The 15,719-nt window shown below is 30.4% G+C and overlaps 1 protein-coding gene across 1 annotated transcript in view; it reads right to left on the bottom strand.

Annotated features, from left to right (window-relative positions):
- The window catches only part of LOC141287604 (BICD family-like cargo adapter 1), a 67,821-nt gene extending 59,133 nt beyond the window's left edge, over positions 1–8,688 (bottom strand). Inside the window, exons 1-2 of the mRNA XM_073819762.1 lie at positions 7,704–8,688; positions 2,448–2,663 (exon numbers count right to left, since the gene is read on the bottom strand). Coding sequence (XP_073675863.1) covers positions 2,448–2,663; positions 7,704–8,102 — 615 coding nt within the window. The 5' untranslated portion in view covers positions 8,103–8,688. The remainder of the gene's footprint in view (positions 1–2,447; positions 2,664–7,703) is intronic.
- Between the last annotated feature and the right edge of the window lie 7,031 nt (positions 8,689–15,719).

Raw genomic sequence — 15,719 nt, 5'->3', positions numbered from 1 at the left:
TTGTGTGCCTTTATGTCCCCAACCAATGCCAATATCAAACCTACACCCTTGGCTTTTAATGTCAACAGCAAAAAATTCATCTAAAGCATCTAAAACAATTAAAAAATTATATTAAATATAAAAAAGATCATTTCATTTTTATGAACCCTTTTTTTTAATTTTCTATGCACGATTATATGGTTCATTGCAATTAATTATTTGCACTTATCATTTTGTTTCTTTGTTGTTTTCCTCTGTTGTCTGCAACACTATCAGAACAGACCTGTGGAACATTTTGTATTAAACTACCATAAATAGCCACAGGTGACTCAGGGAAAACTGCAAACTGTTCTCACATACAATTCATATTATTGAAGAGATTCTGATGACCAAAACACACAAAACTGTTAAATAGTATCTTTGAAATGTTTACTTCTTCATAAGCCTCATACATTTTAAAGAAATCAATGAAATGTCCTGTGCGTCTTCAAGGTCGCCTTGCTGGATTGTCAGACAGGTAGATTGCATAATTCTGAGCCGCACAGCTGTTGAATTATTAAAAACGGAGCGGCGCGTAGAGTAATTTTGATGAGTTTGCGTAAGGAAGTGTCTCAGGAAGGTAAGGGGACACTCTCTGTGCCGTAGCATTAAATTAATTCATAGCATGTGTGTTGTTTTCACTCTCTCTGTACGGATTTCCAGCCTGCCATAATCAATATTTCAATTCAAAGAATGACCAGAATAATCTCTCTGGCTTTTCTTGAGCACACTGCTTTTGGCATCAAATAAGCATTTGGCACTTATCAATAAGCATTTTGGACAATGACTTCCATGCAGGCTGCATTTGTGGTGCGGTGAGGTACGTAGTTAAGGCTCAGGGCTGCTAACCAGAAGGTTTGATCTCCATAAGGAATCAACCATAAGCTGCAATCAGGTTACCTCAGGTTACTCTGGATTGTTCCTTTATTAAATTTATTGCAACATATAACATGCATTTTATCAGCGTTCATGCATAGGAATCTTTTTTCTTTCTTTTTTCAACTATTTGAATATTGGATTGCATATATTAAAATGAAATAGAAATGTTTATATTATTTTTTAAATAATATTTTTGGAATTTATCAACCTGTGGAAATCAAAACACAGGACCTTTTTTATTATTTGTATTATGATTATTATTGTCTTTTTTATTCTAATCAATTTTATATTGCATATATTTAAATTTATATTTATATTAACATTTGAAATATTTAATAAAATGTGCTTTTTCTAACACAATGCTCAGAAGTGTTAGAAGTGTGCGATAATGACAAAAAATATCTCAATATTTTTAGGAATTTTGTTGATAATAATTTGACACTATTTTGCTAAGTGTGTTATTGTGCTGATACTTCGACAGGTTTAGGACTGATGATTAGTTTGAAGGAGTAACAGAAATTAACTTTTTAATTTTAAATTGTTTTTTAACTTTTATAAGCATTTTTACCTTTATAAGACAAATTATCATGATTAAATGCATGCATCATCTTTTGTGTCAGACTCTTAAATGTAATTTAATAAATCCAAATACCTATCAAATAAAATCAGTAGTAACTAAATTTAAGTTTGCAATGCAGAGATGACACAGAATCTACACCTGAAGTGGCATTCAAATTAGGACTAGCATTAGGAAATGTGCCAAATAAATAATTATTTGTATTATTATATTTCTGTAAAAAAAAAAAAAGTATCCATTTTTATATTGCATTACACACACACACACACACACACACACACACACACACACACACACATCTATATATATATATATATTATATTACTATTGAATAATTTAAAATGTTCAGTTTTATTTTTCTTTGTCTTTATCATAACTATATTAGAGCCTAGACCACAAAACCAGTCTTAAGTAGCTTGGGTATATTTGTAGCAATAGCCAAAAATACATTGTATGGGTCAAAATTATCAATATTTTCTTTGATGCCAAAAATCATTAGGATATTACGTGAAGATCATGTTCCATTAAGATGTTTTGTAAATTTCCTACTTTATCTGGACAACTTTAAAGGTGATTTTCTCAATATTTTGATTTTTTTCCCACCCTTTGATTCCAGATTTGACAAAAATGGACCCTTATGACTGGTTTTGCGGTCCAGGGTCACAAATTGAGCATGAAGTGTTCTATATACATAACTGTGCCTTGCCTTTTTCTGACACCACAAGTATATCTACAGAAACAGGCTACAGTCTGTCAAAGTCACAGGAACAAACTCCAGCAAAAAATAAAGAAAAACACTGCTGTAGAACAACTATACGAGGAGCAGATTCGGTTTAAAGTTTCCAAAACTTTCCTGCATCATGAACTCCAAAGTTTGCAGAGCTGCTTTCTAGCAAACCCATCCACTGTCTGTTGTCTGCCCCACCGCAAACAGTAACCATTTCAGGGCTATATCAGCGAATGTCTCACTCACCCTGCTGAGCTGCTCCAGCAGTCGATGGTTTTGTTCTGACAGTTCGCTGATGGCTCGGCTCTTGTCGCGGTCAGCCTCTCGCAGCTGCACCTGATGTCTCTCCAGCTCCCCCTGCAGGTGTTGCACATCTGTCTCCAGTTCGGCCACCCGGCCTTCCCATTCACCCTCACGACTCTCCAGACGCCGCCGCAGCTCGTGCTTCTCCTGCTCCAGCAGCTGCAAGAGAAGAAACAAGGTCATTGACATATACTGAGGACTAGATTTACAGAAGTTTGCAAGGTTAGTGGTAACAAATCTTTAATAGATATTCCTAGTTTTGTTTAAGCCACTTTGTAAAGAAATTGTGTTTTTAAGGAAAACATTTCAGGAATTTTCTCAATATAGTGGATCTCTATATAGCGGTGCCTATTTGTTTAAAAAAATCTACAATTTATACAGTTTTTAACCACAAATGCTTGTCTTATCTAGCTCTGCATTGCACATGTGTACTCTTTGCACTCCAGTTCAATACAGTTAGGGTATGTCCAAAAAGTCCCATCTCATTTTCTCCTCCAAACTCAAAATTGCCCTACATTGCTGCAGAAGTACCGACCCAGTGTTTACAAAGTGAACGTGCAAAGAAGTAGGCTTGCTGCGATAGTCTGTGTTGACGGTGAAACCGGTGTGAGTCCGCAACAGAGGCTTCGTCACTTTTTGACCGCAGCACTGCCCCCACCGGCGTTTTAATTTTTTATAGTAATAAAATTCATTCAGTTCAGTTAGAGAACAGACAATACAATTAAAATTGAACGCGGCTGCTCTATGCAGTTTGCCGAACGACAGTCGCATCACAGATCAGATTTCATTTATCAAATGAAGAGAGTGAGTAGAGCTGACTGACAAGAAGACAGAGGTGAGAAAGACAAGACGATGGCAGAAGAGTTTCGAAATGAAATGCAAAAGCGCCTGTTTTAAAAATATATTGGATTTTGAAAAGCCTGTTGACTCCTGACATTTATCTAACGTAAAAGTGGAAGTTTCATATTTATTTTGCTGATTTGTATTTATTTAAAACTGTATTTTTTATTACATTTTTTTTATTACATCAAGGTGTATGTCGTGCCTTATTCGTTTTACTAATAAACGTTCTTGACGTCGAAGTGCAGCTTATTTTAAAGTTAAAGTAAAATTCGCACATGCTTTTACAAGCTTTTTAAAACTGAGAGAAATTGAGAAAAAGAGGGAAAACTCAAACTAAAAGCAAATGACTGCTTGACGCCGAATTGCAGCTAATTTGAAAATGAAAGTAAAATGTGCATGGCACTTCTACCGAAGGAAAGCAAGGAAAAACTCAAGTGAACTAAAAACAAACGGTTGCTAGACGCTGAATTGCAGCTAATTTTAAAGTGAAAGTAAAACTCAAACGACCACCCCCCACTGTGATACTGGTATTACTCACCATCACAACCCTCTGCATCACAGAGCTAGGCAAGACGAGCATTTGTGGTTAAAAAGTGTATAAATTGTACATTTTCTTAGAAAATAACCAATCATTTCACTAGATAAGAGACTGCTTCTTTGGCTCAGATTGCTTAGAGCCTTTTTAAGCTGTATTTAAGCTGGATTTTGGAAGTTCAAACTTGCACTATATGGAGAAAATTCTTGAAATGTTTTCCTCAAAAAACTATTTCTTATCGACTGAAGAAAAAAAGACAGGAACATCTTGGATGACAAGGGGGTGAGTAAATTATCTGTAAATCGTTGTTCTGGAAGTGAACTAATCCTTTAAATTTATCAAAAGTGATAGTATAATGTCACAAAATATTTCTATTTTACCTAAATACAGTTCTTTTGAACTTTCTTTTAATCAAAAAACTCTGAAAAATACAATTTATCACAGTTTCTGCAAAAATATGAAACGGCAATTGTTTTCAACATTGATAATCAGTTTGTTTCTTGAGCAGGAATCAGCATATTAGAATGATTTCTGAAGGATCATGTGACACTAAAGACTGGAGTAATCATGCTGAAAATTCAGCTTTGATCACAGGAATAAACATTGATCACACTTCAAAATACATTACAATAGATAACAGTTGTTTTAAATCCTAATAATATTTTACATTTTTTGTACTGTATTTTTGACATTTCTATGTTCTTTGGTCTGATTGTAGTAGTGTGGCATCAACTAACTTAAATAACCCCGCCCTAAATGAAGCAGCATATGATTAGATGCCTTATGTTTTGATCATGCACTTTCAGAAAAAAAGGTACAAAATCTGTCACTAGGGTGGTACTAAAGAGTACTGAATTACACCATTTCGGTACTAAAATGTACCATAGTATTAATATGTACCTTCATGGTACTACTCTAAGGATTAATATGGCACAAATTTGTACCTTTTAAAAAAATACCACCCCAGTGACAGCTTTTGTACCTTTTTGTGTGTATGGTCTTAAAGGATTAGTTCACTTCCAGAACAAAAATTTACAGATATTCTACTCACCAACTTGTTGATCAAAATGCTCATGTCTTTCTTTCTTCAGTCGTAAAGATTCTTTTGTTTAGTTTTTTTTTTTTTTAGGAAACATTTCAGCAATTTTCTCCATATAGTGGACTTCTAAGGTGCCCACGTGTCTGAACTTCCAAAACACAGTTTAAATGCAGCTTTAAATGGCTTTACATGATTCCAGTCAAGGAAGAAGGGTCTTATCCAGCAAAACAATCAGTTATTTTCTAAAAATTTGCAATATGCATGTATACTCTGTGCACTCCAGTTCAAGGCAGTTATGGTATGTTGAAAAACTCATCTCATTTTCTCATCCAACTTCAAAATCCTTTTTAGTAAAGGGCATTTGACCTTCTTTCCACATTCACTTTGTATACACTACTGTATATTTTTGTTCTGGATGTGAAGTAATCCTTCAAGTGGGCCAGAATAAGCAGTAATGTGCTAGTCCACGATAGCCAGACATCTGAATTTCATGGTCTGCGATATTAAGTTCTCATGTCATAAAGGGTCAGTCAGGTTGAGTCCCGGGCACCTCTGAGAGCTCTTGCTATAATTGCAGAAAATGAAATCCGGCACTGATTAAGGGCCGTTAAATCCTCTGTGAAGGCTATCAATGCAATTAACTGTTAGAAGTCATTCCAATGCTGATCATTTGCTTTTGTAAGAGGCTGAAGGATTCCTTAAATTAGTCTGAAAATATGAGAACTATATAAAAAAATAACGAACTAGGACGTGGATTAAGACGAGAGGTTTAAGTCAAAGACGCGAACTGGGCAGGAGGGACAGTTGAATGGAGAAGCGCCAGGAATGTGTCGCGCGTCTGGCCCTCAGACGACTCAAGAGAGCCAAAGCACATTAGCTTTGCTTGCAGCATCGTTGAAACCTCCATCAGAGCCCATATAGATCTGAACCAGATTCAACTTTTCAGAGTCAACGTTTTCATACAGTTCACATTCAGTGACTGTATACGCTTCAGTCTCGTTAGCTCTGGTTCATCATCATAGACCATAACCATTAGCTTTTTAGATTTATGCATATTTTTGAGCAATTAGAAATTGTTTTGAGAACAGCTGGAGTTGGGAACTCTTGAGTAGTTCAGCATGAGGAAGAAACTGGAGACTAACAGTGTGAGACTAAATGTGTTCAACTCATTTAAGTGATTATGATAGATCTTCATTAATAATTTAAAAGTAGATTGACTGCATATACATGTAAACAACACATGCTTGTCAAATCAGTCACAGCACTGGAGTATTAGATTACACTCATAAAAATAAACCTTCATGTGTACTTGATTATTGATATTCTGGGGATCTACCTTTCATTATTATTATTTTCAGGAGCACAAATAAAGCTTCCTGATATGCTGCTGCTGTTGTTGTTTTTTTTTTTTTTCAAGTATTATGAATAAACTATTATTTTAAATTAATAAATTCAAAATTGTATATGTATAATCTATGATTGTTTTTATATATAAAATATATATTTATATATATTATAGATACATACTCTAATTGTAAATCAAACATTCAATGAAATTACTAAATAATTATAAAATAACAAACAGGCCTACTAAGAAAAAACTTGATTCAGTTGCATTTTAATTTTGATAATTATTACACTGTAAAACAATAATAATAATAATAATAATAATTTGTTACCCCACTGACTTAAAATGTTTAGTTTAATCGGCTTGAAATTTGAAGTTACTTAATGTTAATTTAACTGACAACCTGGATATTTTAGTTGACTAAACTAAAAAAATTAAGTCAGCAGGGTAACAATTTAAGTTGAAACAACTATTTTTTTCTTTTACATTTTAATCATTATTCCTTATAAATTAACTATTGTATTACAGACTATTATGAATTATATATCATTTGAATTTTAACCAATTTATTGAACTGTAGCTTTCTATACACTGTAAAAAACAAAGAAACAATTTGTTGAGTCAACTAAAAATAATTTGTTACCCTGCTGCCATAAAATTTTGAGTTCAGGCAATTTAAGTTTATTCAACTTGAAATGTTAAGTTGTACTAAGTGACAACTTAGATATTCGAGTTGACTAAACAAATTTTTTTTTTAACTTTACAGCTGTGTGTTACCCGATAAACTAAATATGATTTGATTCAACTTACAATTTTAAGTTGTCACTTAGTGAAACACAACATTTCAAATTGATTAAATTTTTTTGAGTTGACTGAACTTTAAAATTTAAAGGCAGCCAGGTAATAAATTATTTTAAGTTGACTCAACAAATTGTTTTTTTTACAGTGTGTGTATATAGATATAGAGATATAGATATTGTACAGTATTCTAAACTGTCAAACATGGCATGCGTTTGTTTGTGTACATAGTTATACAATAAAAAACTAGATTCAGTCACATTCAACAGCTTCTCAGAAAGCACTGGTGCATGAAAACATACTATGTTTGCATTTGACTGGATTTTTATTTACATTGTTGTTGTTGTTGTTTGTATCAATGTTTGGAGCAGTACCTTGTCTGTGAGCTTTTTTAAAAGCTTTTTAAAAAAAAGCTTTTAAAAAATTTGTTACAATAGTCCCTAATTTGTTACAATAGTCGTACATAATGTAGCAAATGTTGATATCTGTGTCGAAAATTTGTTTTATTAACAGATGTGGGTTGAAACCAACTAGAAAAATCTACTGGTACACTTTCAAGCAAGTTCTGAACACTTTTTTTTTTAATTAAAACTGATGGCAGAGTGTTGAATTAACTTGAGTTTTAGAGTTCCTCACCTCCAGTTTGTCGTTTAAATCCTTGGTCATTTTGTCATATTGCTTAGTGAGGTCTTGGTTTCGTTCAAGTAGAGCTTTGCCCAGTTTAGCAGCGAGGACCAAGTCCTTCTCTTTCTGCCGGAAGAGCGACAGTAGGTCAGAATCCTGTCCGCTCACAGGTGTCTCTGAGGCGGATACCTCCAGGTCCTCCTCCCGTTCGCGGGTGAGCATGGCCAGCTCCTCCTCCAGAGCCATGCCGAGCCCACCGGGCGCGGTGTGTAGCAGCGTGAGGGTCTGATATTCCCCGGCGGAGTCAGGCGAGTTTTGACGGCTGGGATCGAGCGCTCGTTCCATGCGGTCGCTGTCCAGCTGCGGTGGTGCTGAAATCGCGCTGCGCAGATCGAGGCAGGACGCGGACATCGCCGGAAACACGACAGTTTGAGCGCTTTAGACCCGGTGAACCCGCTTTAGTCCTGGGTCCAGGTGACCTGCTTGGCGGCTGTGGGTCGATGATAACGCCATGGAAATGGATAAATCGTATCCTGTGTGATTATATGCGCTTTATCTGCTCTCCGGCGACAATCAATTGATCACTGAGCCCAATAAAATCCATCAAGCCTAGGGAATCTGTGTGGAACACTCTCGAGATGGCTGGTCTTCGCGTTAACCCCCTTGATGATCACCGTCCAGTCTTCGTGTCCACTCCAGAGCACCGGGGTCCCGGTTATTGCCCATTATTGTCGCCCCTCGCTCACATCCCTGGACTATACGACACACTAATACACGGATTGCTCTCGTGCGCGAGCCTCCTCCCAACCTCGCGCGCGATCTCTCCCTGCGTCCGTGACGTCAGCTAATCAAGCAGCTCCTCGTAGCCGCTCATTGGTGGATTGTGATAACGCCATATGCTATAGAAGAACTGGGTGAAAGACATATGAATGTTGCTGGTGTGTTGGGGAATACAGCATGTTTTGGAAGGTTAATGACCTGTAATGGATAAGGTCAAAACTCAAACTGATGTGGCTTTTTCATGATTTATATTATTTGGGTTAATTAAGTGTGATTTCATTCCAAGATTGTTCAGTTTTTAAATTTTAGTTGTATCTCATATGGATTTAATCCTATGGATCCTGTGAATATGGACTGTGTGGATGGATCCTATGAATATGGACTGTGTGGTTTAATTTCTAATAATTAATTAATTATAGTGTGTGTGTTTGTGTGTGTGTGTGTGTGTGTGTGTGTGTGTGTGTGTGTGTGTATATATATATATATATATATATATATATATATATATATATATATATTAAGATAATATTCATTTGTATAGCAATTTAAAAAACTAAGAAGAAAGAATAAAAAGAAAGCTAGAATATCTTAAAATTGTTATCAGAATAGAAAAAGTATCCGTATGAACCATAATAATAATACTAAACAAGATATATAAACATGTATGTAATGTACACACACATATTTGGTACCCTTGTATAAAATTATATATGTGATAATTTTTCTATAATTAATTAAACTTTAATAAATTAAGTTAATAAAAAATGTCTGTGTGTGTGTGTGTGTGTGTGTGTGTATATAATAAATGTATAAAAACTAAATAGCAATCGAAAAAACTAAGCAAAAAGAATAAACAGAAAGCTAAAATATCTTGAAATTTTGGTTGTCAGAAAAGAAAAAGTAACCCTATAAACCATAATAGTACACAAAATATATACATTTAGATATGTAATAATATAACAATTAATGTGTTCAGTTCTAATAATGATAATAACTAATATAGAAAATAATAAACTAAATATATAAAGAATACATAATTTCTATTAAATAAAAAAATACAATATTATTTTATGTAAATTATGTATTTGTATAATAAAGTAACCCTATGAACTATTATAGTAATAATAGTAAACAAAATATATAAACATGTATATATAATGTACACACACATTTAGTACCCTTGTATAAAATTATAAATGTAATATTATTTCAATAATCAAATTTTCTAATTTTTAATAATTATATATATATATGTGTGTGTGTGTGTGTGTGTGTGTATTGTGTATGTATTGTGTACATGTATGTACAATAATTATATTATATAAAATAAACAAAAAAAGAAATATTGTATATATAATTATTATTATTATTTGAGTACATTTCTATAAATTATGCATTTTTATAATTATACATTCTAATTAATAATTATAAATAATCAATAGTTATGATTAATTATTTTTAAATTATTACAATTATTATACAGAATTGTGTAGAAATAATAGAATGTAGAAAATAATAAAATAAAATAATATTAATTTTTTTTCAATTGAAAAAACTAGCTATAATATATATATATATATATATATATATATATAAACAAATATATAAAATACATAATTTATATAAAATAACTCAAAATTAAAATATTATATATAATATTATTTTATGTAAATTATACATTCTAAATAATAATTATATATATATATATATATATATATATATATATATATATATAGTCATGGACAAAATTGTTGGCACCCTTGGTAAATATGGGCAAAGAAGGCTGTAAAAATAAATCTGCGTTGTTTCTCCTGTTGATCTTTATAGTCAAAAAATCTGCAAAATTCAAACATTTCATTAAAAATAAAAAAAATTTAAGTTGGGGGAATATAATATTATGAAATAAATGGTTTTCTCTAATACACCCTGGCCATAATTGTTGGCACCCTTGTATTCAAAACTTTCTGTAACTTCCATTTGCATGAAAAACAGCTCTGATTTCCCCCCCCTACATGCCTGATGAGGTTTGAGAATATACAGTATGGCAAGTGATTTTAGACTATTCCTCCATACAGAATTTCTCCAGATCCTTCAAATGTTGGTGCTCACTCTTCTTCAGTTTATCCCACTCATTTTCCATAGGATTCAGGTCAGGGAATTGGGATGGTTATGGCAGAATCTTGATTTTGTGTTCAGTGACCAGTTTTTGTGTTGATTTTGATGTTTGTTTTGAATCAATGTGGTGATGGAAGATCGAACCATGACCCATTATAATATTTCTAACTGAGCAAGTCAGTTTTACCTTTTTTTATCTGTTGGTATTTGATATAAAACATGATGACATGTATCTGAACAAGATGTCTAGGACCTTTGGTGTAAAATTAGGTCCATAAAAAAGAACATCTGGTGATATATTTAAATGTGGACATGGGGCACTTTTTTATCCCTGTGTGCACCAAACTTTTAATGTGTTCTAGCTCCAAAAAAAAAAAAATTCTCATTTCATATGGCAATAAAAGCCAGTCCTGGCTGAAGTTCCAGTATGGTAAATTAATATGGTGGAGTTTGTTTTTGCATGAGAGCAGATAATTTGTTTCTTAAACAGTGTCTGAAATGACTTGTTGTGATGGAGGTGCAGTTTTCCTTTATTTTTTATATTTTTTTAGACACTAAAATTCAACTGATTTCTGCAATTTTCCATCTGTGATCTTTGAAGAGTATTTGGCCACTTAAATTGTTCTCTTTGCTGCACATTAAGACAATTTTGACACACATCATGTTTCAAGCAGATTTTTAACATCTCCAGTCCATTAAAACTTCTTAATTATTTCCCTGATGTTGGAAATGAGAATATTTAATGTTTTAAGTATTTTCTTAAAGCCACTTTGTATTGTGTATAGATCAACAATCTTTTGTTGTACATCAGAAGTATATTCTTTGGTTTTACCCATTGTGATGAATGATTAGGTTGGTTTGGGCTTTGAGTTACTAATATTTATTCATCTGTGCACCAAGACGTCATGACTGGACAACATCATGTTTCCAGTCACCTTGGTGTGCTAAGAAATTGGAAATTTCAATGGAAATATATTTAGGAGATAATTTACTCTAAGAATTTCTAAGGGTGCCAAAATTGTGGCCAGGGTGTATTTGAGAAAAAAAAAATTTCATAAAGTTATATTCCACCTCACTTTAAATTGTTTAACTTTAATGAAATGTTTGATTTTTGAAGAATTTTTGACTAAAAAAGCTAAAGGAGAAACAATGCACATTTATTTTTACAGCCTTCTTTGCCCATATTTACCAAGGGTGCCAACAATTTTGTCCATGACTGTATATATATATATAATTTTATAGAAATTTTGGTTATCAGAATAGAAAAAGTAACCTTATGAATCATAATAGTATAATATATAAACACATTTGGTAGCTTTGTATAAAATTATATTTGTTATTTTAATACATTTTTAATAATTATTAAAAAAATGCGTAAATATATATATATATATATATATATATATATATATATATATATATATATATATATATATATACACACTGTATACTGTATATAGAAAATAATAAACTAAATTAATATTAATTTAAATAGCAAATGACAGAACAGAAAGCTAGAATATCTTGAAATTTTGGTTGTCAGAATACAAAAAGTAACCTTATGGACCATAATAAAATAATATATCAATGTTATTAATAGATATGTAAAATAGTATATGAAATAGTATATATAATTTTTATGGTGTTTAAAATAGTACATACATATATATTCAATCTGTTGTTTAATTTATTCTGGATTTTTATATTAAAAATAATAATAGTAGAAATTATTATTGAAATTAATGAGACCACAATTAACCTTGAAAGTTAAATTTCTGAATGCAAATCAGGAGGAAATGCGCACAAGTTAAATGTTTCAATCCAAAAAAATTACTGCCTCATTATAGTATTTTTAATTAAGTAAATAGTATGTATGTATGTATTATTTATTTATTTGTTTATTTATTTATTTGTCTTTAAATTTTTAGACTGTTATCAATGAATGTCACATCCACAGCAATGAACACATTTGGCTGTTAATATGTTTTATGTGTTATTTATTTATTTAGATATTTGATTATAATTAATTATTGCAGAAATCAAATGGTTTCAAACATTATTCGACCTCTATAAACAAGCATGTTAAATGACAGGAATGTTATTATCATGACAGCTCGCATTCATAATTTCAGTCATTGTGCTTTGAAAGGGTTTGACCTCATTATTACACAGTGGGGGTTCAGCATGAACATACAAACACCCGATTACAAACATTCAGATTACTGAAAACATTCCACAACAGCAGAAGCACAACATCTGTAGGGAACGCAGGATTGCCTTCCAACCGCTTTGGCACATCCTAGTGATCTGATCTGCTTGGGTGTCCGGATCTAACAGATCTCATTTAGTCTCATCTCACAGCGTTGAGTTCAATCATCACAGTAGTGCAAGACATGCTTCAGTGCGCTTGTTTTCTATTGGTTCAGTGCTGCTCATGTAGTACAGTATTTGATGAAGGTGATTCAGTGAGAGATGAAGAATGAGAGTTTATTCAGAAACAAAAGCTTCACTTGTGGACCATCATATTGACATACAAAGGAAAGTGGGTCACTGTCATTCCAGAGCACAAACCGATCACTGTAGGGTCATTTACTGAAGGATGAACAGCAGAAACAACATGTTTGGAGGAGCTGGCGCTTCAGGGATTGAGGCTGCCTTTGTAATCCTTGTGATTAAAGCACAATCACTCACATACCAGATCATCAATCTGCTCAGCTTTTGTTAAGAGTTAGTTGATGCGTTGCAAAATGGTATATCATCATGCAAATGTACAGATTTTTATTATGAGATTAATTTTTATGCACGATAACACTCAAAAACTAACTAGTCAAATGAGAAAATAAATAATGGTAACATTTTAGCTAAAGTCTTTATGTATAATGCATTATAAAGGTACTCATTTTGATATTAATTTTCATGCAATTATGTTTTAATGCATTGTATCTTTTCATAAATAATTGCTACCGAGATTACAATGCATTTTAATATTTGCAGATTCCTTGTTACATCTGAAATTTGTTGATTGTTATGTTATTTAATAAAATATACCTTTTAAAGGTGTAACAATAAATAGATTAGTAGTGTATTGGATTATAAATGTGGTTGCAGTGCATTAAATTCATAAATCTATAATGCTTTATTGGCTTTATGTAAAGTGTTTACAAAAATTATAAACTTTAATAATAGTAAATAATGTACATTTCTTTTATTTGAAAGAGGAAAGAATAAACCAAAAACTAGAAAAAAAAAATTTTGAAAGAAAAAAAACATATGAGTCATGAGTAAACATATAAAGAAAGAATATATATATGAATAGAGAGTAAATAAATAAATATTTTCTAAATAAATAAAAACAAACAAATAAAATAAATAAATTTTTAATAAAAGTCCAAAATAACTTCAAAATAGTAAATAGTAAATGTAAATAGACAGATTAAAATATTACAATAAATAAGTAAATAAAACATATAAAAAGAGAAAATTAGAGTAAATAAATAAATATTTTCTAAATAAATAAAAATATACAAAAAAAATAAGTAAATAATACAAATAAAGGACAAAAATGCAGAGTAAATAAAAATATATTTTCTTAATAAATAATATACAAATAAAAAAATAATGTCTTGCTAAAGTCAGTTTTCATACAATTTTTTTATTAAAGTCCAAAATAACTCCAAAATAGTTGTAAATAGACTGATTAAAATATTACAATAAATAAGTAAATAAAACATATAAAGGTGAAAAAAGAGTAAGTAAATAAATAAATAATATACAAATAAAAAAATAAGACAGACATTATTTATTTATTAGTTTTCAAACATATTTTTGTTAAAGTCCAAAATAACTGCCAAACAGACAGATTAAAATGTTACAATAAATAAATAAATCATATAAAGGACAAAAATAGAGAGTAAATGAATAAATATTTTCTAAACAAATTAAATAATTAAATAAAATAAACAAATTAAAATATTATAAAAATATGTAAATAGAACATATAAAGGAGAAAAATATAGTAAATAAATATTTTCTAAATAAATAAAAACAAACAAACAAATAAATAAATAAATAATGTCTGTCAAAAGTCCATTTTCATAATTTTTTTTTATTAAACTCCATAATAGCTGTAAATAAACAAATTAAAATATTACAATAAATAAGTAAATAAGACATATAAAAGACAAAAATATAGAGTAAATAAATAAATATTTTCTAAATAAATAATATACAAATAAATAAAAAATGTCTGCCAAAAGTCCGTTTTCATAAAATTATTTTATTAAAGTCCAAAATAACGCCAAAAATAGTTGGAAATAGACAGATTAAAATATTACAATAAATAAGTAAATTAAACATATAAAGGAGGAAAATAGAGAGTAAATAAATAAATATTATCTAAACAAATAAATACATAATGTCTGCCAAAAGTCCATTTTTATACAAATTTTTATTAAAGTTCAAAATAACTTTAAAATAGTTGTAAATAGAGATATTAAAATATTACAATAAATAAGTAAATAAAAACATAAAGGAGTAAAATAGAGAAAATAAATAAATAAATAGTTTCTAAAAAATAAATAAATATACAAACAAATAAATAATGTCTGCCAAAAGTCAGTTTTCATACGAATGTTTTGTTAAATTCCAAAATAACTCCAAAATAGTTTGAAATAGACAGATTAAAATATTACAATAAATAAGTAAATAAAACGTATATAGGAGAAAAATATATAGTAAATAAATAAATATTTTCTAAATAAATAAATAAATAAATAAAATATACAAATAAATAAATAATGTCTGCCAAAAGTCAGTTTTCAAACTATTTTTTATTAAAGTCTAAAATACCTCCAAGATAGTTGTAAATTGACAGATTAAAATACTAAAATAAATAAATAAATAAATAAATAATTAAAACATACAAAGGAGAAAAAGAGAATAAATAAATAAACATTTTCTAAATAAATAAAAATAAACAAATAAATAAATAATGTCTGCCAACAGTCCGTTTTCATACAAATTTTGATTAAATAAAACATATACGTAAATAAAACATATAAAGGAGAAAAATAGAGAGTAAATAAATAAATTGTTTCTAAATAAATAAATAAAATAAACCAATAAATAAATAAT

This window comes from Garra rufa, chromosome 15 (genome assembly GCF_049309525.1).
Source record: "Garra rufa chromosome 15, GarRuf1.0, whole genome shotgun sequence".
Lineage (NCBI taxonomy): Eukaryota > Metazoa > Chordata > Actinopteri > Cypriniformes > Cyprinidae > Garra > Garra rufa.
This window is presented reverse-complemented; position numbering and strand designations above follow the sequence as displayed.